This window comes from Lonchura striata, chromosome 6 (assembly GCF_046129695.1).
Source record: "Lonchura striata isolate bLonStr1 chromosome 6, bLonStr1.mat, whole genome shotgun sequence".
Lineage (NCBI taxonomy): Eukaryota > Metazoa > Chordata > Aves > Passeriformes > Estrildidae > Lonchura > Lonchura striata.
Window position 1 is genome coordinate 39654490 of NC_134608.1, and position 26260 is coordinate 39680749.

Sequence of the window (26260 nt, forward strand, 5' to 3'; positions counted from 1 at the left end):
ATTTTTGTCTTTAGAGTATCAAAAAGCATTAATATATTTGCATAGTTTTAAAATCAAAATTTAAAAGTCCTTGTATCAAACTTCTTAACTAGCAGCCCATTTTTAAAAATATAAGGAAGCAACATTGAAGTGCTTGTATAGTGTATTATCCAGTCCTGGATTGTTTCAGCAAATGTTTGAGACTTCTCTAGATGCTCGTATTTTTGACTTGATAAGGCCTTTTAAGTATATGTGCTTGTGTGTCTTTGTGTGTGTATAAAATCTAAATAAATCTTGATCTGAAGGTGTTGGGAGTTCTTTTCATGACTGAATGAATGCAGCTATATATGTAGTGATCAAAAGGATATTTAATGTAGCTTGTTTTATTTGTACTTGGTTTATTTTTTATGGCATGTGTGCAGCTGTTTTGTATGGTCATTCCTAATGCCTGATCTTTTCTCTTGTGTAAATAGCCGAATTTGTTTCTCAGATTTTCATTATTTCACAGTTCAGCTGTTGAAACCTTCTCTTCTATGACCAAGCTATGTATTTGTTGCTTGTTAAATGAAAAAAGACACCCTTCTGAGGAAAAAACATCTCTCTAAATTGTGCAGGAGTCATCACTTTATTGTACTCAACTCCTTTCTAAGAACTATTCCTTATTTTCTCATTTTGATACCACTGTTTGTCAGTAGTATACTGTAATGCTTTTCATGCTGATAAATATAGCTTTTCTCTACCTTTTCTTTGTCTTTTACTATCCATTTGTTGTTGTCCTATTTAGTAAAATAACTGTGCAAGTCATCAAAAAAGAGCACAAATTTATTTAACAAATATGCACCAATGTAAAGCAGTCAAATGGTTTGAAATTGCACACATTTATATGCCTCTATTAATAATAAAACTATTTTAAAAAGAAAATAAAATTAACAAACTTTTCCCCTCAAGTTGGTGCAAAAAAAAATTATATGGGACATATTTGTAATTGTTTTTTTAGTTAAGTATGAAAGGACTGGATAGCTTTTTTCTGGTACATGTTGAACATTGACAGCTGCCTTATTTTGGGACATCTCCCTGGGAAGTCATTTAGCTGAATGATTGTGAATAGTGATGACTGCTACTTCATCTGGATGACATTACCATAAATTTGATTTAATGAGGCTACATGTAACTAGTTTCCTATAGTTGGAGCAACATTTAAAAAGATAGGACTTTATATTTAAGGAAAAGGCCTTATTTTCAGAGTTGTTTTTTATGAAACAGATGAAGAAAATGCGCAAGAGAAGTCAGATAAGAGCACCTGTAGTGCTGTAATCAAGTGAATAAATTATTACGAAGGCAGCAGTTTTCTATCCCTTCTCTTTTGTGCCTATTTTTGTTCTGTTTATTTTAGGAAGTTTGTGATTCAGCATGCAGTCTTGTAATAGTAGAATATTTTTGCCTCTGATTTAAAAAAAAAAAAACAAAACAAATCTTTTTGTTCAGCTTTAAAGGTTAAAAATACAATCAGGTGAGAAAAGTTGCTAAGTACTCAACAACCATCAATTATATTAGTCATAGTTTGCCTTATTCAAGTCATATTCTGCCTTACTGTTGGGCAACTAAATAGTATGTATGCAAAGAGAAGAAGACTTTTTTCACAAGACTTTTTTCTGAGCTTTCTGGACTTCACAGTATTTTTGGTGGTTTAATGTGTCAGTTAGATTTTTCTGTCTTAAAGTGTATTAAATCCTGTCCCTCACATTAAAATTACTGATTAATGTTTTTAGCAAAAGTCCTCATGCTAAAATGACAAGAACAATAAAAAAGGCTTTGGGTACTTTGCATACATGCAAGGGGATGCACCCCATACAACTGTAATCAATCAAATCAAAAGTATCTTATATGGCTTCAGTATAATAACCACCTAAGGAAGTGTGGTTACTGTGGGTATCTGTGTGAGGTTTTCTCTAGGAGTGAGGAGCACAGCGTGTTAAAGTCCATCTGCATGCTGGGATGTTTCTCTCAAGCCGAAACTTGTGTGTCACAAGAGGGTAGAGGCAAACTATTGGAATTTCTTTTAGAGGAAGGTTTGAGATCTCAGGCTCTCAAATCAAATACCTACTATTTCTGACTAGGAAGAACATTTTCTTCCAGCAGCTGGAAGAAACTTCTGGTGGTTTGTTTGGACTTTTTGTTTCTTTGTGTGGATTTTTTCTGCCCCCAAAGTCATGAGGGGAGCTCATATGAAAAGGAAGGATTACAAATGACATCACAAAAGAAGGGTAATAAAAGATTGTATGAATTGTATTTGTGATAACTAGGTTGAGAAGCACCCGTTATTGACATATTTCTCAAAAAAAAGTGATTTTCCAAAGATTTTAGGTGGGACCCTCTTCTCCAACAGACTGTGTAGCATCAAAGAATAAAATGTCTATTGAAAATATAAAAAAAGAAAAACTTTGTTAATGAGCATCACAATGTGTTTATGGGGTTTTTCTGTAAATGGTAGCAGAGTGCTTTCCCACTCCACTCTAATCTGTTGTGATTCATTGGATTAACTACATTTCTCTGAACTGTGTTTATTAACACAGTGGTTTCTCATACAATAAAATGTATATTAAAGAGCAGGGTTTACTTTTGCCAGTTTGTCATGTGTTTTGATGGTTGACTACACACTGGAAGGTGGTGAGGCATTGAGGCAGTGCTTGGGACATTATTCCCACCTGAGCCTGCTTGCTGTGAATGGGCCAACGAAGAGCCCTGGAAGAAGAATACAGTGGAAACCCTGAATTTTGTGAGAGCAGCTGTATATGCCCATGTTCTTTGTGATGAAATACCATTAAATCCATCTTTCCAGTTGCAAAAAATCTACTTTTATTTTTGATGGTATTCTCTTCCATAGAAATATGTAATTCTAACCATTTTGCTGTTCTGAAAATTTGCTCATTTTTTCAGTTGCATTGTTCATAGAAATGATTCAGAGGAAGATAAAAGGTGTAAACTCTGGAATGGCTTGGTGATCTAATCTTCTGTGTATTGAATTATGTTTTGTGTGATTGGTCAGCTGTAGGTTTTTGTTTGTTTGGGATTATGTGTGGGTTTGTTAAATTTTTCTTTGGATTTTTTTGGTATTTGTTTTTACTCCAGTTTTATGGCTGTTACATTACAGGGCTTGACATTCGTGGAGGTCCCTTTCATCCCTATCTTGATTATATAGATCATTAAATTGGAAATAGGAGTGTGATCAGCAGTGTCTTTAGGGTTGAGAACAGAATGTACTACCCACTCAAATCAGGGATTTATAATCCTTTTCTGTGACTTTGTGCTAGGAGGAAAACTCTTCTGTCAGTCCTCATTGGTTTTAAAATTGACTGTTATCCATTATCATCTCAATACTTTTAACTGGTTTCTTTGGTTGGCAGTTTTGGTTATGAGCACCCAAGCTGTTCTGATGCTTGAAATGTAACTTTTTTTCCTTATCAATGGGTTATATTTTCACCTTTTCCTGGAAACACCAGTTGAAACTGCAATATATCCAAGTATCTCTACTTCCCTTTTTCTTTTAAAATTCTCAATAGACAATTGAAACTCAAATATTGCCTTGTCTTTTTGCTACTTGAGTATAGCAATTTGAAAAAACCCCACAGTGATAAAGAAATTAGTTAAATAGATTTCTTTTTAAGTCATAAGCTAATACTAATATATCTAGTTTTTAGTTAAGTCTACAAATAATGAAAAAACACAAGTAAGTTCATTATATTAACATGATAAGCAGTCACACTATCAAATTATATTTCATTGTGTGATTACTACTTGATTTCCATAATATTGTTCATAAGCTACTATATGAAGCTTTAATTTGCATGAAGTGAGAAGGGCACACCTTGACAATATTTCAAATATGTCATTGATTAAATGCTTTCATTTTAAAGGACACAAACATTTGGAGTTGATGCAAGTATATAAAGCATTATCTAAGGGCATTTCCTAAAAATTCACAGAAATTACCCCTTTCAAACACAATAGTGTTATGGCTTTAGGTAATAAAGTAACCTCCAGAGACTCCTTCTCCTCCCTGGTAGGACAGGGAGGAGAATAAATGGGAAAAAAACCCAAACAAACAGAAAAAAAACCATAAAAAAACCCATTGTGGGTTGAGATAAGAACAGCTTAACAACTGAAACGAAGCAAAATATGATAACATTAATGACAATAGTAATAATAAAAATATAATACTGTTGATAATCATGATATGAGGATGTATTTTTTTCATGGAGTTCTTTCTTTGTGGACTTATACAGAATATTAGTAAGGCCTTCTTTCTCTTTTGAAAAATTGTGGGAAATACATTTGTTGTAATTTCAAAAGATACCTGCTGGGTTTATTCTCAAGTTATCCATTAAATTTGTGATGATAAAAGTACTAGTCTGAGGAATAAAAATTGGGAATGAAAATTTTATTTCATTTATTGATTTCATACCAAGTTAGGCTTTGAATCAGGTGTATTTAAAATGAAAAAAATAAAATGCTGAAGGTACAGCAGGTGTTCTAGAGTTTTGGGTTTATTTTGGATGTTTTATTATTCCCTGCCTCCCCCGCCCCACCCTGTCTGAATTGTCATCCCCTCCTTTACATAACTGAATGCACAAACTAATTTTATTTTAAAATATTTTAAGACTCAGAATATTCAGATTATTTTTAAGATCACTTGAAGGAGGGATCTAAGTTCTCCAGATTGGGATCATTTTTTTTTGAAGATTTGATTTGATTGTTGCAAATTTACAGAAAATTTTATTTAAAGTTTAGATATGAAAGAAACAGAATTTATATTGATGCTCAAATATCAGTGTTCTTACACCTTATCTGAAACTTTAATCCTGGATATGTTATGGAAGACCTTTCTGGAATTTAGAAGTATGTCTATAGCCATGCAAGTATGAATATGTATAAAAAGAGTACTATCTTTTATGTAAAGATAAACTCTGTGATTATGATGTTGTGTTGTCCACATACCTAAAAATTCCACACACCTAAAAATATTTCTTAGTTTGCAATTTTAAACATAGCATTCATACAATGTAGGCATTTGCCTTCTATCTTGTGGTTTCTTGGTTTGTGGAAGTGAAATATGTTATTTTATGGAAAGTGTATGCAGATTAAAATTCTGTCCTTTATCAGTCTGTTCAGGAATGTGTTTTACATTCTGTATTTACTATGTGGTCAGGTAGCCTGGGAAGCAGTCCCTTAATAAGCATTTGTTTTATTCTGTACATTGTAGACAGGTGGAAATCTTCTTTAATGAGATGACATGCATGCTTATTGAAAGAGAACTAACAAACCGGAAAAAATGCCAAGGGAAAAAGCTGAGAATCATGTTGATGAAATGTGAACTCTGAGTCCAAATGTTGGCTTTTTCTGACAGATTTACAAATGAGAAAATAATTTAAAATCTTGAATGTATTCTATTTTATATTAGGATAGTGAAGTATGTTCAATAAGTGTTCATGTTCACAGTGAAGAATTCACATAAAATTTTCACGGAGCTGAAGCTCACTCATCCATTTTAGTAGGAGATGTGTTATAGCAGGGTGGCTTCTGTGATCTATGACATTTGCCGGTTTTTCAGAAAAACTCAAGCGTTTGGTGTAGCTTCTCTTCAGCTCCACTTTTTCACCCATCCTTACAGAACCCGAAGGATTGCAGCAAAGCTAAGAAACTCGTGTGTAACATCAACAAAGGCTGTGGCTATGGCTGCCAGCTTCACCACGTGGTGTACTGCTTCATGATCGCGTACGGCACGCAGCGCACGCTGATCCTGGAGTCGCAGAACTGGCGCTACGCCACGGGCGGCTGGGAGACCGTGTTCCGGCCCGTCAGCGAGACCTGCACCGACAGGACGGGCTCCTCCACCGGCCACTGGTCAGGTAAGGCCCAGCCACCCGCTCCCTCCTGCTTGGGCGCACCTTCGCTCCCGCAGAATCCATTTGTTGTCTCTTCTGCCTTGTGTGGAGCACTCCAAGTGTGGCTGCAGCTGTGTATGTAAGCGCCTTTTACGTCTCATTTGACCACTGTGTTAAAAAACATTCCTTCATAAGATAGCACTTCATTGGCAGAGTTTTTTTAATACAAAAGTTTCGTATTTGGGATTTAAATTATGATTTTTGAGCAGCGTGCTACTGTGTTCTCTGCTCCATATCAATCTAATTTTCATGGGAGGAGATTATTAAATAGAGGCTACTGTTAATAAACTTTTTTAAAAAAAAGGGATGTTTCCAATATTAAGCAATAGAAATATAAAAGAAATGGTATCCAATTATCACACCCCAACAAAATAAACAAATAGTTGAAATAACTTCTAATGCAAGATGAGCAGATCCAAAATTGATGCTGTAAAAACAATGGCAATGTTAAATATTAATTTTTATTTGTTTATCAGCAAGTTGGTCCATTCTTATATCATGCTGAACAATTTGCCTAGAATAAGTAGATGGATACTGATGTTTGAAGGATCAGGTAGCTTTGCTTGTGTAAAAACAATATTTGTTTTAAATTACATCTTTCTCCATGTGATTGGTAGTCAAAACATATCAACATCTTCAGTCTTTTCACTAGGACACTGCATACCCTGTGCATATGGAACCTTGAAGTAACTATTAAAGTTTTACAGGTCTGAAATTAACTTAATCAGATTTACAAAATCCAGTTTACAGGTTGCATGTAAACTTGTGTGTTTACACATTGAAACAGCATTTGCACATTAAAATAGCATCTGTTCTTCAGAGCTTTGAGATGCTGCAAAATTAGCTTTGAGAATTCTAGTGAGTTTGGTGAATGAGATTTTTTTTTTTTTTTTTTACAAAAAATGTTCCTTGGAAATGGTTGGACATTTTATAAAAACAACTATAAATGGACAACAGATATTGAGAACTGCAGATTAAGTTTTATTAGTATTTGGCAAAGTTAGTAAGTGAGACTACAGTCTGGACAAGGCTCTCAGTGGACTCTTCTACATCATTCAAGAATTTAGATGCAGGCAGTTTTGTGAGCAACTTTTGACCACGGTAAGCTGGAAAACAGTGCATTCATGCACATATGGCTTCAAAATGTCATATGTTTTCATGAAAATCTATTTAAATAGATGATGACTTCCTGCAATATAGGCTCTTGCTGATGAAAATACACATAATGCTTTATTTTAGGTTCCTACAGTTGGGGTTCTTTTATTTTTCTTTTTTCTTTTTTTTTCCTTTTCAATTAGTTTCTAGATCAGGATCAATAGGTTGAAGGCTGTGCACATGAAATAAATACCCTGATGCAATCAATTATTTTTTAAATAATGAATGCCACTAATTTGAGTTTTGATGTTCAAGAGCTAGAGGGCTATGAAAGACAATCTTTCTGTAGTCGGCCTGTTGGCCAGCCACACATGCTATAAACTGTGTTAAATTCTGATCTTGTGCAATGGCTTGGTTGGTGAGGATGAATGATGCTGACAAGGGATCTCTTTACTAACCTCAGCCTGGCTTCAGTAGGAGTTATCACTGGATACTTAATTGCTGCTAAATTTTAAAGACAGTTTATCTTGCTGAAGATTTCTGTGTGCTTTTTATGTCTCCCTAAATCTATATAGATTTTTATTTACTTGTATATCTGTTTATTTAGTCCCCGTTTTTTCAAGGTCAGATAAGTCTGAAGTTCTTAACTCTAATTAGGAGCAGCTTGTTTGCAAAACCACACCTTTAATTTTTTTTTTCCTCTATAAATTCTGAAATCAGCATAGGATTTTCTGTATTTTCAAAATAAATAAATTAAAGTGCATTGACATTTATAAATTTTCATTTTTCATAAGCAAAACATTTCTCCTATGTAGTGTAGGGATTTTAATTTTTTAAAAAATTATGTTTCAAAAATATTCATAGAAGTGAATCATTTTAGCAAGTGTTCAATGTAAATTATGGAAATAGGCCAACAAGTCAGAAAAATATATTCTCTAAGAGAGATGCTTTCATTAATTTACAGACCTGAATAGATAATCATTTAGTAAAATGTGCTTCATGACAAAATTGTTTAAATTTGTACATCTATTAATTGCTCCTGCTTGATATTTTTTAGTTTTATTCACAGCACAAAATTTTGCAGATTCTGAACTTTATCTTCAGTGAAACAATTTAGATTGCAATACCTTCTCCAAGAACTAAGATACTTGTATAAGCTGAGAATGCATATAGTTCTGAAATTTTCTTTGCCAAGTCCTCTCCTAACTAGGTATAAAAGCTAAGCTTGGTTTTGGAATTTGGGAAGTGGAATGAATTTTAAGGAGCAAGCTGATATTTGCCTGATAGCAGAAGATTAGTAAGATGTGTTCTCATTGGTGAGGATTTAAGGGTCAGCTCAGCCCAGGTGATGTCTTGCAGGAGTTGTTCTTTGTGTTTGATGTGGGAGTTCTGGAATGAAGTTCAGCTTTTCTGGCTTAAATATATTCTATTGCAGATTTCTGTAAATACAACAGTTATTTTACACTGTGGCATAAGTTTTCCTTGTCCTTTGTTTCCCTCATATTGTCATTCTAGAGAAAAAAATCTTGAGAGATGGTTGTATATATGCACGTCTTAGTTCTAAAATTATATCTTGCCTGTAATTGCATCTTTCTTGTAGTTTGTTTTTCTTTTGATATCTATGGTCAAACTGTTTATAAATAATTTAGGTAGGAATTTTTAATAAAAAGCATGAATGATTTACTAGTAATAAGAGCCAAAACATAGACAACTATAGGCATATTTATCATTAAATTTTTGATTAATTTTCTTAAAATTTATTAGTTAGCCAGGCCATAATGTTATTATCATTGTTGCATGCTAAAATGGAGCCTCTTCTTACCATTTTTCCCTTGCTGATTTATGATGTTATGGTGGCATTTTCCCAATAATAAATTGAAAGAGGTCTACAAAATAACGTGACAAAAAATCATAACTGAAAAAGAAAATTGAGTAATAGGAAGGACAAATTAATGTACTGTTAGAAGTCATATCTGCATTTCAAGCTGGAGAAGGAAGGGATGTAGAGGTAAAGAAGCCATCTACTTGCTTTAAATAACAGTATGTGCTCCTTCCCATAAAGCCTGAAAACCAGAAAGATGAAAGATAATGCGGAAAAGGAAACCTTCCTGCAGTTATCCTTGAATATTGATTTTGCTGCCTCTAACTATGGTTTGATGAATTTATGCTTTTGAGGAAGGGATACCCAGAGGGGAGAAAATGGCAGAGCTCTTCATTTGTTGGTAGTGCCAGTTTTTAAGTATTTATTGAAGTACAATCTTAAAATATGAATTAAATAATATGTTTATATGTATAATTCAAGAATGAGGATACTGTGAGTACACAAAATGAATGTTTAATTTATTAAAGTCTATCTGGCAACAGTAATCAAAAGGACTAAATAAAAATTGCAAAATCAAACCATAAAAAGTTGTACAGAATTAATTGGAATAAATTAAGAAGTTTCACTCCATGAACTAGATAGTCCATGACAGTAGTTTTTTATGGAAATCAGCTGCATATTGAATATTGGCCTAAAAAAAAACTCCTTGAACTTGCATACAATTGTATGAATTATGTTTTGCTCTTACATCTCACTCTTACTTATAAAATTTTGCAGAAAGAATGGATTAATTTCTAGTTCTAATTTTTAACATTGTACTTATACAGTGACTTTCATTAGTTACATTTTAATTCAAACAAGGTGTGTTTCTGTAAAGCAAGCTGGAGATCGGTGATTTGAGAGAACAGAGTGGAACAGCAACCTCTCAGAGCTTCCCCTTTTTTCAATTGTGTTAATCTTGAAATTAGACCACTGATACTGTGTAGATTTTTTGCCTTCAAGATGCCTTGTAAGATACTCTGTATAAAGACATTTGTCTGTGTAAACACAGAAATATATTTAGGAAGTGGTAACTTTTAAAAAGACCTTGGAATTCTAATGAAGTAGGTCTGAGTTTTCAGAGCAATGCAGTAGCCTAAAAGAGCTAAGTGTGATCCTTGTTCAAGTCTAAGTGGAGGGTTATGGAACAATAGCAAGAAGTTATTTTCACTGTGCAGAGCAAAGACAGGCTGCAGGACACTGTCTGCTTCTGTTATCTGGCCTTCAAAATGAATATCGATAAATAGGAAAGGATTCTGAGAAAAACCTACGCTGATTCAAGGACAAAAAATCTACTTTACAGTTGGAGATTAAGAACCATAATTCAGTTCTAAAATCAAACAAGTTTTAAAAGCTGGTCCTGCCACATTTTATAGGTATTTCTATATGTGAAATATTTCTACTTTTAGACAAAGATGTGGCTGGATTATTTTGATTAGAGATGAGATCTGCTTTTTGGCAACAACTCGCTGCTGCTGTTGACCCCTGTTATGGCAACTGGTCCAGAAGCAGAAAAGCAAAAAAAATGCACGATCTGACATTGGAATTACAGGAGATGTAGTCTTTTCTTGTAACTAGCTTTATTTCTTTTGGGGATTTTCAACATGGAAGAATGTTTGCCTTTGGCTTTTTAGAGTGGGTAAGGGTTTTTTTAAATTTGTTTTGTAGTGATACTTTTAATATTGTCTTACAATTTGTGTCATGAAGTTCACTTGTGCAGTCCCTAATCTGCCATACTAAACTAAATTAATTTGTATTTTAAGGAGATTGTAATAAAATACATCTGTGTGTTCTTTCATGCTATAATCAATCAAGCCAAGTTTATCCTAATTAAGCCATTTATGTGGCCTAAATGTACCACTGGTTCTCATCTAATTATATGAGGAATTACATCAAATCTATTCTTGGGTAAAAGAATGGAGTTCTTGGAAGCTGTTTTGCTTGTCAGTGGTATTTTTTAACAGGATGGGAGATAAATGGGAAATACTTTCATTTAAATATAACTATTATCCAGTAAATTATCTGATAGAAGTAAGAATGTCTGTATGTCATTAAAGGTTAATGTATATTATTGTGCTATCTATCAAAAAATGTTCAAGAAGCAAAAACATAGGGTATGCAGTGAGTTCTCCGTATGTCATTGCTAATTTAGGTTAAGATTTGATGTCTGTATAAGAGGCAATTGAGTATTTGATAATAGTTCCTTGCATAGACAGGACCATAAGCAAATTAGCAAACATGTTCCATGAGAATTATTTAACTGTGTTGAAATGAAGAAAGATAACCTAAATGTGCCCTGACTGAAGATAATTACTTTCCAAATAGCAGGGGCTTCTTTCCCTACATTTCTTGATAAGGGAAAGCTGAAGTCTTAAAAATCCAAAGAATACATGGAGGCAAGGAAAAGGATTCTTGACTCTGTTCAGTGGTAAGAATAATCGATCACACATTTGGTCAGAGATCTTAAGCTGTTCATATGAAATACTACACTTTGCAGCATGACTTTCCCTTTTTCCTAGCAGACTGATGGTGCCCCCCCACAGTGTAGTAGCTAACTAGTACCTGTAGGTCAGTGGTTAATTGCAAACCTTCCTCACGAGCATTAAATAATGGATGAAAAATTACAGATTGGTAAACAAATGTCCATTACAAACTGGAAAAAAGGTTTTTGCTTAACTGTCACCCTTCTAAGGATTGTTTAACAAGCAAAAAAGCTACAAATTAACTTAATATTAGAGTTTATTTGATTTTTATTTTGAAGTTTTTTTCAAAAAACTTTTTACTTGAAAAGTTGTGCTGTAGCATGCACAGTAGGGAAAAATAGTGTATTTTGTACTCAAAAATCAGGGTTTTTTTTTAACATGAAGAGATGGCATGAGGTAAATTAAGTATGTTAAGTCTCAAACTGCAAAGTTTGAAATGTTAATCTGACTTCTTTGGCTGCATAAATTTCAATCCAAACAGAAGTATCAGTAGGTTTTTGGGGAATTATAACCTGCATTAAGGTTTTGAATAACTTTTTAACGTATTACACTGGTAATTACAATGTCCTAATTAAGTAATATTGCCTATTTTTAAGTAATCTTTAAACAAGGGTAACCTGAGTTGGCAGCTGTGGAGTTGAATTCAAGTCATCCAAACCCTTACTATGTGTTGAAAATGACTAATGCCATTTCCAGGTGGGAGACGTCCCAGAGCACTGCAAGCACAATGGGTTATATGGCTCTGGTGCTTAGGAATATATCAATTATTATGGTGGCCATTCTTTATCTTCATGCAGCTACTCTCACTTGTTTACAGTAGCACAAGGCTGCACGTTTCATTTGTTTCATTGTAACTTCACCAAGTGTAAAAGGTTTTTGTCTTTTTGCATTTGAGTAACGAATTAAAAGAGAACCTTAAAATGTCAGCTAATTCTCAAGATATATCTCTTGTCTAGGTTTAGAATGTCATATTGAAAAGCTGCTTATAGGCAAATGGCTCTGAATGAAGCTTTTCCACCATGTGAAATAACTGAAAATTATACGAAGACTTATATGGTAGAAATAATTTCTTGCAATATATATTTTTCTTCTCAATCTTTAGGCCTTCAGCCCACTGATTTATTTGTGGTGTTTGTTTGATTTATTTGAAAATCTGTTTTTTATTGCACTGATCTCCTACCCATATTTGAAGATCCACATTAATTTTAACATTTAGTTTAATTTAGTATTTCAAATGAAATGATAAATATTTTATATTAAAAGAAAAAATATTTTAATACCTTATTTTGGGCACTGCACATCCATTAATGTGAGTTTGCTAAAGTTGTGTAGAAAAAATCTTTGGAAGATGTTTTCCTTTATCTGATATTACATAAATCCTGTGACAAACCTGAACAAAACAGGTTTTTTTTTTTAAGTACCCTTAAATAAAATAGTGGTTTTAAGTTTCTGATAATGTGCAAATTAATAATTGTTTATTACTGTAATCGTTACGGAGAAAGCATCTCTATTTTTGTGTGATTTTTCTTGATTTTTTTTCTTAATACTTCCATTACATTTCTTCTGTGACTGAAGATCAGAAAAATATCCTTTTCCATTATTTCAGGCTTACATTCTTGATCTTCTCCTTTCATGTTGGTAGACCATATGAAGTAGAATGCATCCTTGTTTCTTTTAGATGCATTGTTAAGGTGACGTGTGCCTCACTGCTATGAATCTCAAACAACATAGAAGGTTTATTCTCTCCTGTTTTATTTATGGATAGCTAAAATGTCCTTTTGTCTGCAAATACCTTGAGAGCTGTGTTCCATCTGGACTTGAGTATGGAGGAACTTTTACTTATTCATTGAAAGAGGAGTCCTCCAAGTGTTCAAATTAGAACAGTGAAAGATTGGGAGTTATAAACCACTATCTCAAAAAGACAGAAAATATCTTGTCTAAACTGGGAGTGCTTCTCCATTAGATGCCTGGACAGGCAGCTGCAAATATTATGCTCCATTGTCATGACCTGTTGAAAACTTCTAGGTCATGAGATATGAAATACTGTCTGCATGTTGTCTTGTTTTTTTACATGCTTATAACATGCCTGTTTCTGGCTTGAGTGTATGTCCAGTCAGTATATGCATGCAAGAGATAAATCCCTGAAGTAGTTGAAGGATTATTATAAAAATAAGCTATTTTCTATTCCAGAAAAGATAACCTAACATTTAAAGCAAGCATTTGGAACTATTTTCAAATCTACAATAATTAACATTAGACTGACGTGGAGAATAAGCTTCAATGCAATTGTTTGAAATCAAATCCAAAACTGGTTTTTCATCAATATAGTTGTAATGATATTTTTTATGTGTTCCTGAGTTATTTCAGCTATCCTTATGTATGATTTTACTTTTAAAACATCAATTCTGTTTACTTGAATGACTAGACTTGGGTAACATGGCAAAATCCCTTTGCATTTATAACAGTGTATTTGCCTTTGCAAATACATTTCATTATATTTTCTGGCAGCTGGGGAGTTGGAGCGGCTCTTTATCAGGTACCCCTTTCATATTGGCTCTTTAGATGAAATGGGGCATTGTTCAAAAGAAGTTTGAATATATAAAGATAAAAGGAAAAAGAAATTGCTGGGTAAGCTGCTTGATTTCTACCTAGTTTGATGGTCTCCTGACTGTTCTCTGAAGTCCATTTGTACAATCTCTTCATCTGTAAACTTTCCAGCTGACACGCTGGGTATCTAAACAATTGAGGATGGGAAAGATCTTTACTTTTTAATGTTCTCTCAAAGTGATGTGACAGTTGCCACATAAAGCTTCTGGTAAGCGATGAGAAGTTTTCAGTAGAGTGAAACAGAAATATTGGTCTTTATAATGCAGCTCACCTGAGCTGCTAAAAGGGGAATGGGGGCTCTGAAGGCACCTCTGCTTTTGTTTTTTAAGAGACAGAGCTATTGCAAATGCAGAAATTGTTACACTCAGTTGAAGTCTCCATCAGGTCAAAAGGGAAAACATTCACTGGAATCTCATCACTTGTTAGGACAGTAAGAGCAGTGTTCATCTTTGTACTATGCTTTTGATTATGGGTAGGATTATCAAAGAACCAGAATAACATGGGAAAATAAATGTTATTGCAAGACTGTCACTTGTGTTACAAAGACATGTTGGTAGTTCAGTGGCTCTGGGAATTACCATTTTTGCATGAGCAGAAAAGACTATCATTAAAGTTTTACTTTCTAGGAGGGAGATGATAAAATAACATCTTTACAGATTTATTTTAGACAAGTTTCTTGTGAGAGCAAAGGTTTTCTCATTGTGCCTTACCTTTCTCTCTGCTCTTTTTCTTCTTAAGCCTAAATTAATTTAAGTCCTGAATATTGGATGAATTTTGAACAAATTTTACTAAAATAAATAGGTCTTGCTAAGGTCTCCCAAAAGTCCTCAAAATAGGTAGACTGGATGTATGCAAAGAGCCACTAAAGTCAACCTGCAGGCCTGTGAAGAACTGAGAGACAGTGATTGTTCACAGATGCATGCCACTTTTCAACACACAAACAGTACCCAGAGAGGTAAGAGACATGTGAGGGTAGCTGCAAGAGTTGTGCAGGAGAGGAGAGGAAAGAATGGAGGAAAGAAGCCTTGGAAGTGCTGGATTGAGAAAAGTAGTAGAAGGCATGTTGGCATGTATGAAAGCATTTTGGTTTATTCACTCCTGAAGGTATTGAGATTCAGCCCCTTGGGATGACAAATGGGACAACACTATCCATATGGAATGTGAATCCTGGGAAAAAAAAGGACTATATTCATTTTCTTTAAATCAGAATTGCACCAAATTTATTCAAGATCTGTCTGCCTTAAAAGGCTTGATTACATAAAGGATGATTAAAAACTTAGTAAGTGGAACACTAGTGAGAAATAGTTCAGAAAATCAAGTTAAAAAATGCTGTATTAAAATTTTACAAAGCAAAAGCTTAGAGAAAAAATCCCCATTTAGGTATATGAGTTGTATTTTACCTTGACTAGTTTTAAAAAAAAAATATTATTTTTACCTCATGGCAATTCCATTTTATAATTCAACTATGGCATAAAGCTTTTGTGGGGTAACTTTATTTAAGTTTGCAAATGCCCAGAAGATAATTGTAGGAGGTGTAGTCTGTATCACAAAACAGATAAAAGCATACTTTTACTTTTTTCTGAATTAGTTGACAATTCATGGAGAGCGTAACATGACATAACTTTGCATAGTTTTCATTTTTTACTATGTCTGAAAAGCAAAGCACTGAAGCTCATTGATGAGCCCTGAAGATGCTGTCCCATGCAATATGTAACAGGAACCAGCAGGACATTGAGGAGCAGTGAGAGAGTTCAGCACAGTCCTCTCACCACGCCCTGTGCTAGTCAAACAGCCTTCCCAGCACTCTGACATATCTCCTGTGGTTGAATTTAGAGTTGTTCACTTGGGAAAAACTCCAAATTGGCAGTCAGTCTTCGTGCTGTAGAGCTTGGCTAAATAGATCTGTGATATGTCTAAGCAAGTTGGTATCAGCTTAATTAAGTACATTATAGAAACAGAAGAGCAGGGAAGCTATTCCATTTTTACGTCAGTTTATTCAGTTGTGTTTCTAGCAAGACAAACCAAAATTAAATTGAAATTCTCAGTTATAAGACAGGAATGTCCTTAGCATGGTGTTCTTTGGCATACTTTTAAGGACTTCTTGAAAAAATTAGAATTGGCTGATGAATTTTGAAATATCAGGAGAGTGAATGATCAAACAGGTTTTCATTTAACATTAACTAATAGTAGTGATTGTGTGGTAAAATGTCATCCTCTTTTCAGGTAAGAAATTAATCAACACCCAATGAAAACGCCCATCCAAGCTCACGTATGAGCCAATGTTCAGATGGCAGTAAGCTTACCTAAAATGACAAAATTCCAAAGGTCTTTTTGAGTCAAATCAACATTTTTCAGGCTTCCAAAATAAGTTGATAAGAAAGATACAAACAGCAAAAGTTATTTTAAAATGGGTTTTAATTTAGAGTAAGTTTGAGAAGTAGACAGATGATAAGGTTATGCCAAATCACAAAAATTATAGAAATCCTGAGGGGTATAAAGTGATTAAGGCACATTGGCACACAGTGTGTCTGGTGGAAATTGAAACTGTGTTACTGATGTATTAGTGATGAGCATATCTAAAAACTGGTATTAAATAATAACTAAATGGTACAACTGGCATGGGTCATATGAATTAAAGTCAATTTCAGTCCAGAACCTTCCTCTTGAGAATGTTCTAATGGTAAGAGTGAGTGTTTTCAAGATTGCATTATTTTATGACTCTTGAAAAAATACTCAATCTTTGGTTACTCAAAGAAGTAAAATCCAAAATAGGATTAAGTTGCAGAGCTCTGGAAGACAATAATTTAGGTTATTCCAAACTGACAAATAGCACCTGGAGTCATACAAAAGTTAAGCTGTAAATAGAATTATAGTGAAAAATTTTGACACCTGTAAAAGTAAAATAAATCATATCAGAAGAAGTAACTTGAAATATTGCTGACATATAAGTTATGTATAACAACTCTAGAGGTATCTCTCAACCTAAGTAATTCTATGATTCTGTATCAAATATCAAAATTGTACCACAACTGAGCAGGGAGTTGGACCTGATTGACATGATGATGCTGTGATTTAAACAACCAACATGAGAAAAATATGCAAACATTAGCATGGATTATTACTTTTTATGGCGGATCTGTTACTTAACAAAATACATGTGTGAAGTAAAAAAAACTCAAGCATTTTACAAATCAGAGAAAATGTAGCTAACAACTGAAGTGTGGATTAAAAATTAATTCTGTATTTTTAACTTGGTTTCATTATCTTTAGTTCAAAAATTCATGAGTCAGTGATGTGACTTACTGTTTTCTACAGTATCTGCTTGTCTGTTGATCCGAGTTTTGGTTATCTCCTGTATCATTGATTTTGATTGCAGCTTATTTCTGAGTAGAATAAAACCATATCCTGCTGTCCAAAAAAGGATAACAGTTTTTTAAACTATGTCTGTTGAAAATAGGACAAACTCATTGCCTATTAGGAATCTTTTCACAAATACTGAAAAAAAGAAAAAGTGATCAGTGGGGTAAGAATGCTGTCTCTTGCCTGTATGGCTGTTGCAGAGCTGTTTACTCCTTCAGGGTTACTAAAGAGTTACTCTACACTGGTTTTATCCACTGCAAAAGCAAACAGTTGCTGTAAGTGTTCCTTTCACTGCATCTACTATCTTGTAATTTTAAAAGTGAATTAAGACTGATAGGGAGTTTTTCCTTCATTCAGATAAGATGATATAGGTAATACAATCTAGAGAGTTGCCATAAGGTTTTCTGGAATTGTACACGTATCTACACATATACATCAGCAGATGATAATTGCATGTAAGCAATTAACACACTACAAAATCACTGAAATAGCAATGACCAAATTTACTATTTGAAGACAACACTTGTCCTAGTAGTTAATTTTAAACAACCAAATTGTTTTTCCTAAATGAAATACATTTGCAATTTCATTACTATTCCAACAACATATCACATAGAGTTGAAATCTGAAATCTGATTCTTTTTCACAATCTTCTTTGATACTCTGTGATTTTGGTATACTTTAATATAGTTTGCTATATATGCTGAGAGTTTTTGTAGTTATTTCTTGCCAATCTAATTTTCTTCAAAACCTTAAGACAGCCTGAATTTTTAGAAGCACACTCTTCCTTTAAATAGGATGGAACAATAGTAGGTCAGATTGCTCAATCAGCTTTATCAATAGCAAGACTTTACAAATGACTGTTTACAGACCAACAAATTTATTCAGTCACAGAACAGAGTTTTGAAGCTTGTCAGTGATGCTGTACTTAATAAAAATCTACCTTTTATATGCAAATTTGCATCACCCACCTTTTTCCCCTCAAAAGATTTGCAGCAAATTTCCTTCTCTAACTTAAGATTGAAGTATTTTCTTTCTTCTTTTGGTTCAGACTGCTTTTGTTTTATTTGCCATTGTTTCTTCTCCCATCCTCAGTTGAGGGGAAAAAGGTAATGGAACCTCAAGCACTCTTTCATACCATTCCCAAGCTAAACATTTATTGTATTAACTTTTGCCTGATACTTCACATCTGCACCAGATTTAGCACTTCCCTGGCTTCACGCTGCTTTTCTTTATTGCAGCTTTCTGAAGTCATACTAATAGAGTAATATCCATCATATTCTAAGAAGATTTAAATGCTCAATATTTTTGCTGAATTTATGAACTTTTATTAAATCTTTTCCTGTGAGTGTGATTTAATAGATGGTAAAAAAATGAAATGGCTTCTTGAATTAAAAAGAATCATCTGTATCTGTAGTATAGGAAATTCTTCTAAAGAATCCCTCACAGTGATGGTATACAGTGCAGTGATGAAATACTGATATATAGATATGTCTTGGAAGATAGATTGCCAAATCTGGTAAAAATGAATTGAAAATGTACCTGAACATAACTAACATTCCTTATTTAAATAACTATATCTCAGAGAGTTAGTGCAGAATTTTGACTAATCTTGCCAAAGTGTTCTAACCTTTGGGATCTTTGTTCTTAAACTCATTATTCCTTTCTTGAATTGATTTTTTCAGCTTTAAGGTTTACTTGGTCATGAACGGTCATGAATTTGATTTGCTTATATTTTTAAAGTGTTTGGTTTTTTTTCCCTGACTGGTAAGCACTAAAGGGAGAACTAACCATCTTTGCCAGTAAAAAGTGCAGACAATGGAAACATTATTTTGGAGGAAATGATCACAGTAGAAATATTAACTGAAATGTGTAGTGCTTTAAAAATGTAATTTTTTTTGTGTGTTGTCATGTATTATAATTTATTTCAGTATATGAACGTAGCTTTGAATTATCATTTATGTAGACAGTAGTTTAGACTGTTGTATTTGTGTATTTTTTAAAATCTCTTAAAATATGTTTAATGGCTATTAAGCCTTGAATTAAAATCCCGTCTGTATATTCTACTGTAGTTAATATTTAAAACATAACAAATTCTTACCTGTATGTACATCACATGCTCATACAGTGCTTGTGTTTTCCATGGTCTATTTAATTTACTACTTCAGATTTGAAGTTCTTGAAGACAGGAATTGTCTTTCTCCTCTTCTAACAACAGAATAGTTAATCCAGTGGTTATAATGATGTCTGAAATTTACTGCAATAAAAGGTGGTCAAAATAGCAGCAGATCTGTAGTTATATTTTTAACAATTTCCAAGGCCTTAAAGTATTGATTTAATTTTTAAAGAACTAACTGAATTTTAGACATTTTAGATAACCAGATAAACCTTCACACTCGGTATAGTTGTATATAAGAAGGTATTAATACATAATTTTGTATTTTATTTACATTTTATATTTTATTAACTACCTGCTACTAAGAATTCAAGAACCTTCAATTTTGTTCTACTTGAGGTCATTGTTAGATACAGCTTGTATATAAATCTAGTCTAAAATTACGATTTTACTAGATTTGTTAATGCTGTTTTAAAAAAAGTAGAGCAAGAGTTAAGTAGTCTTTTTGAAATTGAAGATACGGGTGAATTGATATGTTTGGGATATTATTTGCCAATGGTAAAGCTTATTAATAAAGTAAACTACTTGACTCATCTTAGTATGTATTTTAAAACAGGTGAGGCTAATGATAAGGATGTTCAGGTGGTGGAACTTCCCATTGTTGACAGCTTACATCCACGGCCACCCTATTTACCCTTGGCTGTCCCTGAAGACTTGGCTGATAGACTAATTCGTGTACATGGGGATCCTGCAGTGTGGTGGGTCTCACAGTTTGTGAAATACTTGATTCGTCCACAGCCTTGGCTAGAAAAAGAAATAGAGGAAGCCACAAGGAAACTTGGCTTCAAACATCCAGTGATCGGGTGCGTATTTAGTTTTCTTTTTAACTGTCTGTGCTTTAATGTATGTAGTGATTCCTGTTCAGAAAAAAATATTTTATGATGATAATCAGAGTCTCAAAGTATTTTCTGGGGAGAGAGTGTGATTTCTAGATGAAGCTCTTATTTTTCAACTGTGCATAATACAAGTTGATTACAAGTACTTCTTCAGCATACTTGTCTACCTGCAGTTGGACAGATCTATAAAGGGGAGCTCAGTAGAAGGTTTTTTAACATGTCCTTCCATTTCTGGTAATACTGAATTTCATTAATGTAATTGCCTTACAGCTTGTATTCCAGGCACTTTACTGTCTGTATCTTCTTTCCCGTGCCTATAGCTTTTACAATTAAGGAAAAAAAGGCTAAGCCCATAATTTACATGCCACAATTCACAACTGATTTTATCACTGGCTACATATGAACATACTATGTGCCTTTCCTTTCCCTGCTGGTGTTTTCACTGTTGCTGTTTCTCGGCTATAATGATGAGTTGGAAAGGTCTGTGTAGGGGAATATGGGGAAAAAGAATAAAAGCAGTAAAATGCAGCTTGTGGGAGAAAGGTTTTTCCATCATGTAGTCTGAAAAATGTTGCTGCTGCTCTGCTAGAGTGTTCTTCCTTTGCCAGAATTTCCTTCAGCCCTTAAACTTTCTTTTTCTAGGAGTACACAGTAGGTTGTCCAAATGTTAGTTGCCTTTTGACCTCGAGCCAGTAGGGCACTTCACTACTGCTGTGTCTGGAGATTTGTTACATTTCAAGGAGGTCAAAAAAAAGCGTTTGTAAATACCTTAATTCAAACTATGGATTATATGATGCAAATATTCCTATTTTCCTTTTGACCTGTATTGATCAAGCATTATCTATCTACAGTAGCTAACTTTGTGCACAAGAGGAATGCCACCTTATATGCTATAATTCATTCCTTTCTTTGCTTCCTTGTCAGATTATTATATTGCTTTTGAGAACAGACTGACTTCATATTGTCAGTGTGTCATGATGGACATGGATGAGCTTTGATCCCTCATTATTTTATGTATTTATTCAATCTAAAATTTCATTTGCTGAAGTATGTGTAGTGTTTTTAAAGGTAATTCCTAGTTTTTCCCTTTTTCCAGTGTTCACGTCCGAAGGACAGACAAAGTAGGGACCGAGGCAGCATTTCACCCCATTGAAGAGTACATGGTGCACGTGGAAGAGCGCTTTGAGCTTCTTGCTCGCAGGATGCATGTTGATAAAAAAAGAGTCTATTTGGCTACAGATGACCCTTCCTTGTTGCAAGAGGCAAAATCCAAGTAAGATGAATTGTGTTTATATTACAGTTTCTTCCTTCTGGTGGGCTTTACAATTTCTGACTGTTGTCCATCACAAGTTTTAGTATAATTTTTTTTTAATCCTTTATTCAGTTAAGACTGCATTTAATTTTCCAGTGATTTTGATTTTTCTCTCAGATATGTTTTTTTTGGGATCGTTTTCTCCCAAGTATGCTTTTCAAAGCTTAATGTTAAAAATCTAGAAGAGTTGAGCATGCTGTAGAAGGGAGGTGAATAAAAATAATATACATATAAACAATATAAATGTAAGTTATAAGCACACAACATTTATTATTGAGCGTGCATATTAAAAAGAAACTACTTAGTAATATTGTAAAACCTGGTTAATATATTAAGAAATATAGAAAACATGTCAGAAGATATGAACAGTTGCTAGAGGAATTTTTCTAAGTGGGTTGAAAAGCTTATGAAGCAGCTCTTCCCTCTTTCAGAAGGACTTCTATAGTAAGAACATAGAAGACTTTCATCCTATATGTTGAATAATTTTGTCCTTAAATATAGGGATTCTCAACTTCTTACAGTGTCTTTGTCCTTTTTTTGTTACTCTGTATCTTCTTCTAACTCTCTAGAACATGGATACACAGTAAATATTCATTTACTTCTAGATGGCCTATATTTCCTTGTAAATGAATACTTCTAATTAATTGATTACTACTTTCTAAAATCAAAGCAACTCAATAGTGGCAAATGTTTGAAGTGTTCTATTCTTAGTGACATTCTTGGAAAAATATGTAAGATAACATGCTACATAACAGATTTTCTTTGGCATATGCAAAGTAAGCAGAAAAAGTTATTTTGTAGTAGAAGAATTTTCTACAGCATTGAAAACCTGTCTATTTCAACTGTGCTGTTTCTGTGTTTCATATTCATAAAAGGCTGCTGTTTAAAATTATGGTGTTTTGTGAAAACTAAATGAACATAGTCAACTCCAGATGATGGCAACCTAATCCTTTTTTATATGTGTAAAGGCAAAAACAATAGTAGAAACAATTACAGCTTTTAAAGTGCAAATCTAAACAATGAAAAGACAGGCAACACAAAGATGAGGTTATAATATTTAATTCATCATATTGCCCTAAATAACTTTAAAAACTGTTTGTAGCATAACAGAACTCAATATTGATGTAACAATCTTAGTTATGCATTTTTCTTTATTTTTGTTTAACCTTCAAACCTTAGCATTCTTTATGAATAATAATGAGATACTCTACCTGTGTAAACATATCATCTCAAGTTTTTAATAGCAACAAAAACTAATTGTAACTTATTCAGTAAAACAATACTGAATTGTATTAAGAATAAGAGCTCAAGTCCATTCCAAATGACTATTTTACATTCATAGGGTAAGATACAGCTCAATCATACAGCATTAATTTTATGTTTTCTTCATAAAAGGCATAGAATCTGTAAGTATTGAAGAATTTTTTATGTGTTGCTGCTGGGTTTTCAGGTCACAACTTACTCTAAAACATAATTTTCTACGTTGCTTGCGCCCTTCTGTTGCTTGCAGCTTTAGATGCCTCGAGTAGAAGGCATTTGAAACTTCCTGTGATTTCACAGAAGGCAGGATGTAATTTGATGTTTGGGCATTTAATAGCATCTGAAGGCAGGTTAAGGTCATGTTTTGGCAGCAAAGAAGCTTTTCTTTCTCTTCTTGTGAAATCAACTATAAATTGGTTTACACTTCTGACAAAAATGTTCTAGTCACATTGAACTACCAAGCTTTGATAGAAGCAGCTGTCACATTGCAGTAGCTTATGTTGCATTCATTATTTGGTGCAACAATATTAGTAAGTCCTAGGTACTGTATCTCTCGACAAGAGAGTGACTGGCTGTCAAACAGCGTTGGCATTTAAGTAAAGAAAATTTAGCCAACATTCACATGAATAGGCATGTTGTTTCTAGCAAGAGAACTATTTAAACTAATCATAGTCTTGAAAACAGAAATGTTTTGACTTGAGTTTCAGAAACTTCCCTTGCAGTCAGATGTCTGCCAACTGCAAGCACAGTAGTAAAGATAGTGCAGTCGCTATCACCAGTTTGTAGTATGTTTGTGTTCTGTTTCCAAAAGAAGGAAAGAAGATATATTTTCAGAATTAGGATCATGTAGAACAATTTAATAGAGAGTAGCCGGGTTGAGAGTTCAACAACTGTAATGATCAGGGGATTAAAGCATTTGACAGCTTCTGGTAGGCAGAGGTCATGGTATTTCTCTTTGTTAAGTGATGTGTTAGGGATGGTGTAAATTGCTTTTTCTTTGGCTGATTTAATAGTTTTCACATGCAGATTTTTTTAATGTCTAGTACATGTATTTTTTTGTCCATAATACTATTTACAGTATCTTCACTCTTCAAGGTATTCAAAACAATACAGATGATAAATTCTTAAAAGGACCATATTTAATATATTTCTGGTTTGTATTTAGGTATTATTCTTTTGTACATGAGCACAAAAATTCAACAAACCACATTCTTCCTTACAGAATGTTTTCCTGTAAAGTCATCTGTATTTTCTTTTTTTCTCCTTTTTTACTGTTTATTTACTTCCACAATAGCAGGTTAATGTCTTTTCTCCCTTTCTACTATCTGCAATTTGGCTAACCCTCCCCACCCCCAAGTCATAGTATGCTTGATATATAGAATTCAGCACTGCTTTGAAGTACTAGGCTCTGATGAACAGCTAATATATTTTCCAACTTTTTTTAGAGCAAGACCTGAGAAAACACATTATTTCTTACTCAATCTGTTTACACATACACTCACAATCTTCTTTCAGAGGGAAGAAAATTTTCAGTGCCTGTTCTGGACACTTCCACAGGCCTAGCAGTTGAGAACAGAAGTTTGGGACTCACCTTGATTTGCACCTGCAGTGATAAGCTGTAGTTGCACAATGAGCTGAGCAGCTTCTGAAACCAATGGAAACTTGAAACAGTCTTGTAACTGTGCTTGATTTTGTATCCTTCTCTGAGGCTGTTAGATGCAGGAAGGAAAGATTTTTAACCCTGTCTCTCTCTCTCTCTCTTCCCCACGTTCTTTTAATTCCTTGTTTTCCTTTTCTCGTAAGAGCAAATAAAAGGATTTTAAAAAATTAAGTTAATGTTACATGAGAAAATCTTTTATTTTAATGTGATATAAACCAAGGTTTCATATTTCAAAAAATATTTTGACTTAACAGTAGTACTAATTTTTTTTGTAATAAGTGAAGAAAATTGTATAGCCATGGAATTTTACATATATTTCCTTTTGAACAAAGGAATTTTGAATTTGCAAAATTTCTTCTTCATATAGCCTTAAGAACTGTGAAAGGCTTTTTTTATTCTTTTCATTAGTTTTCATGCATTTATTTAATATGTCCCTTTCACAGGTGGCTGTTTTTTTGCAGTGTCCCAATCAGTATCAATGGTATGGCAGTAAGTGTAGCCTAATAAAGTCATAATCCCATATCATATTTAGCAGTAGAAAAAACTTAGTGATCTGAGTACATAATTTTAAATCAGCATCATTTGCAGAATGTGGTATATACTTCCTGATATGTCTTTCACTTCTGCTTTGTTATGTATCTGACAGATGTACAGAATCTTTTTATTTAAATATTTTTTCTAGATAAAGGGAGAGCATGCTTGGAGGCAGCAGTGACATTCTAGAGGGTTCAGCAAAATTGTAGTTAATTTTCTGTAAAGCAGAAACTTATTTAAAATTAATTAACAACCCTATTTTTCAGCAGAGGTAATGCTTAAAAAAATAAACAGAACAATGCTATTAACTGTATACTGTATTTTCACAGATATCCAAATTATGAATTTATCAGTGATAACTCCATATCCTGGTCAGCAGGACTCCATAACCGATACACTGAAAACTCCCTAAGAGGTGTCATTCTGGATATTCACTTTTTGTCTCAGGCAGACTTCCTGGTCTGTACATTTTCATCCCAGGTAATGTGCAATGCAGAGACAATGTTGATTATATGTACCAGTTCTAAATCTTGGTTTTCTTCATGCTTCTGTTTATAAAAATTTGTTTTAAGATAAAAAGCACAGCAAAAAGTCACCAAGCAGTATTTTGTGGCTAATGTGCTGATCCACCTAATTCACATATGGCAAGAGATGACTTCTATCAGATTGAATGTTTTTTACATGCTGTTGTCGTTATTCTCTTTGGTGACACAATCACACGTGATTGTACTGTTAGATGGAAATGGACGCAAAACTCAGAAGTTAAAATTCACTTAAAAACTAAATGTTTTCCACAGCCTCAAACGTAAATTTTCTATGGTACTGTAATGACAAATAGAGAACAAGCACAATATTAATAGATGGTCAATACAGTGATATATTGACCTTGACAGACGGAATTCTTAAATAAAATTGCCATAGCAAGAAGACAGCAAAATTACAAGAAGTATAGAAAAGCCTCTTATCCCTCAATCATGCTGGTGCATACACTCTATCTACCATTCACCACATCCTGTCAGAGACAATGACATTTTATAGCATATTTAGAAGGTTATTAATACAGGCTCTTTCAAACCAAAGACCTGAGTAAAATCCAAAGTAAAAATCCTCACTAAGAAGAGCTGTGAGGAGCCATCCACTTTAATAATAATGATT

The 26260-nt window shown here is 33.6% G+C and overlaps 1 protein-coding gene and 1 long non-coding RNA gene across 7 annotated transcripts in view; one reads left to right on the top strand and one right to left on the bottom strand.

Moving 5' to 3' along the window:
- Positions 1–26260, top strand: part of FUT8 (fucosyltransferase 8) — a 97366-nt gene that overhangs the window by 64495 nt on the left and 6611 nt on the right. For all 6 annotated transcript variants that reach the window (XM_021533254.2, XM_021533253.2, XM_021533257.2 and 3 more), the window contains exons 9-12: positions 5648–5885; positions 20060–20306; positions 21436–21612; positions 25435–25585. In XM_021533254.2, coding sequence (XP_021388929.1) covers positions 5648–5885; positions 20060–20306; positions 21436–21612; positions 25435–25585 — 813 coding nt within the window. The remainder of the gene's footprint in view (positions 1–5647; positions 5886–20059; positions 20307–21435; positions 21613–25434; positions 25586–26260) is intronic.
- Positions 5957–26260, bottom strand: part of LOC110472043 (uncharacterized) — a 249637-nt gene continuing 229333 nt past the window's right edge. Inside the window, exon 4 of the long non-coding RNA XR_004148436.2 lies at positions 5957–6029. This is a non-coding gene — a long non-coding RNA (uncharacterized LOC110472043). The remainder of the gene's footprint in view (positions 6030–26260) is intronic.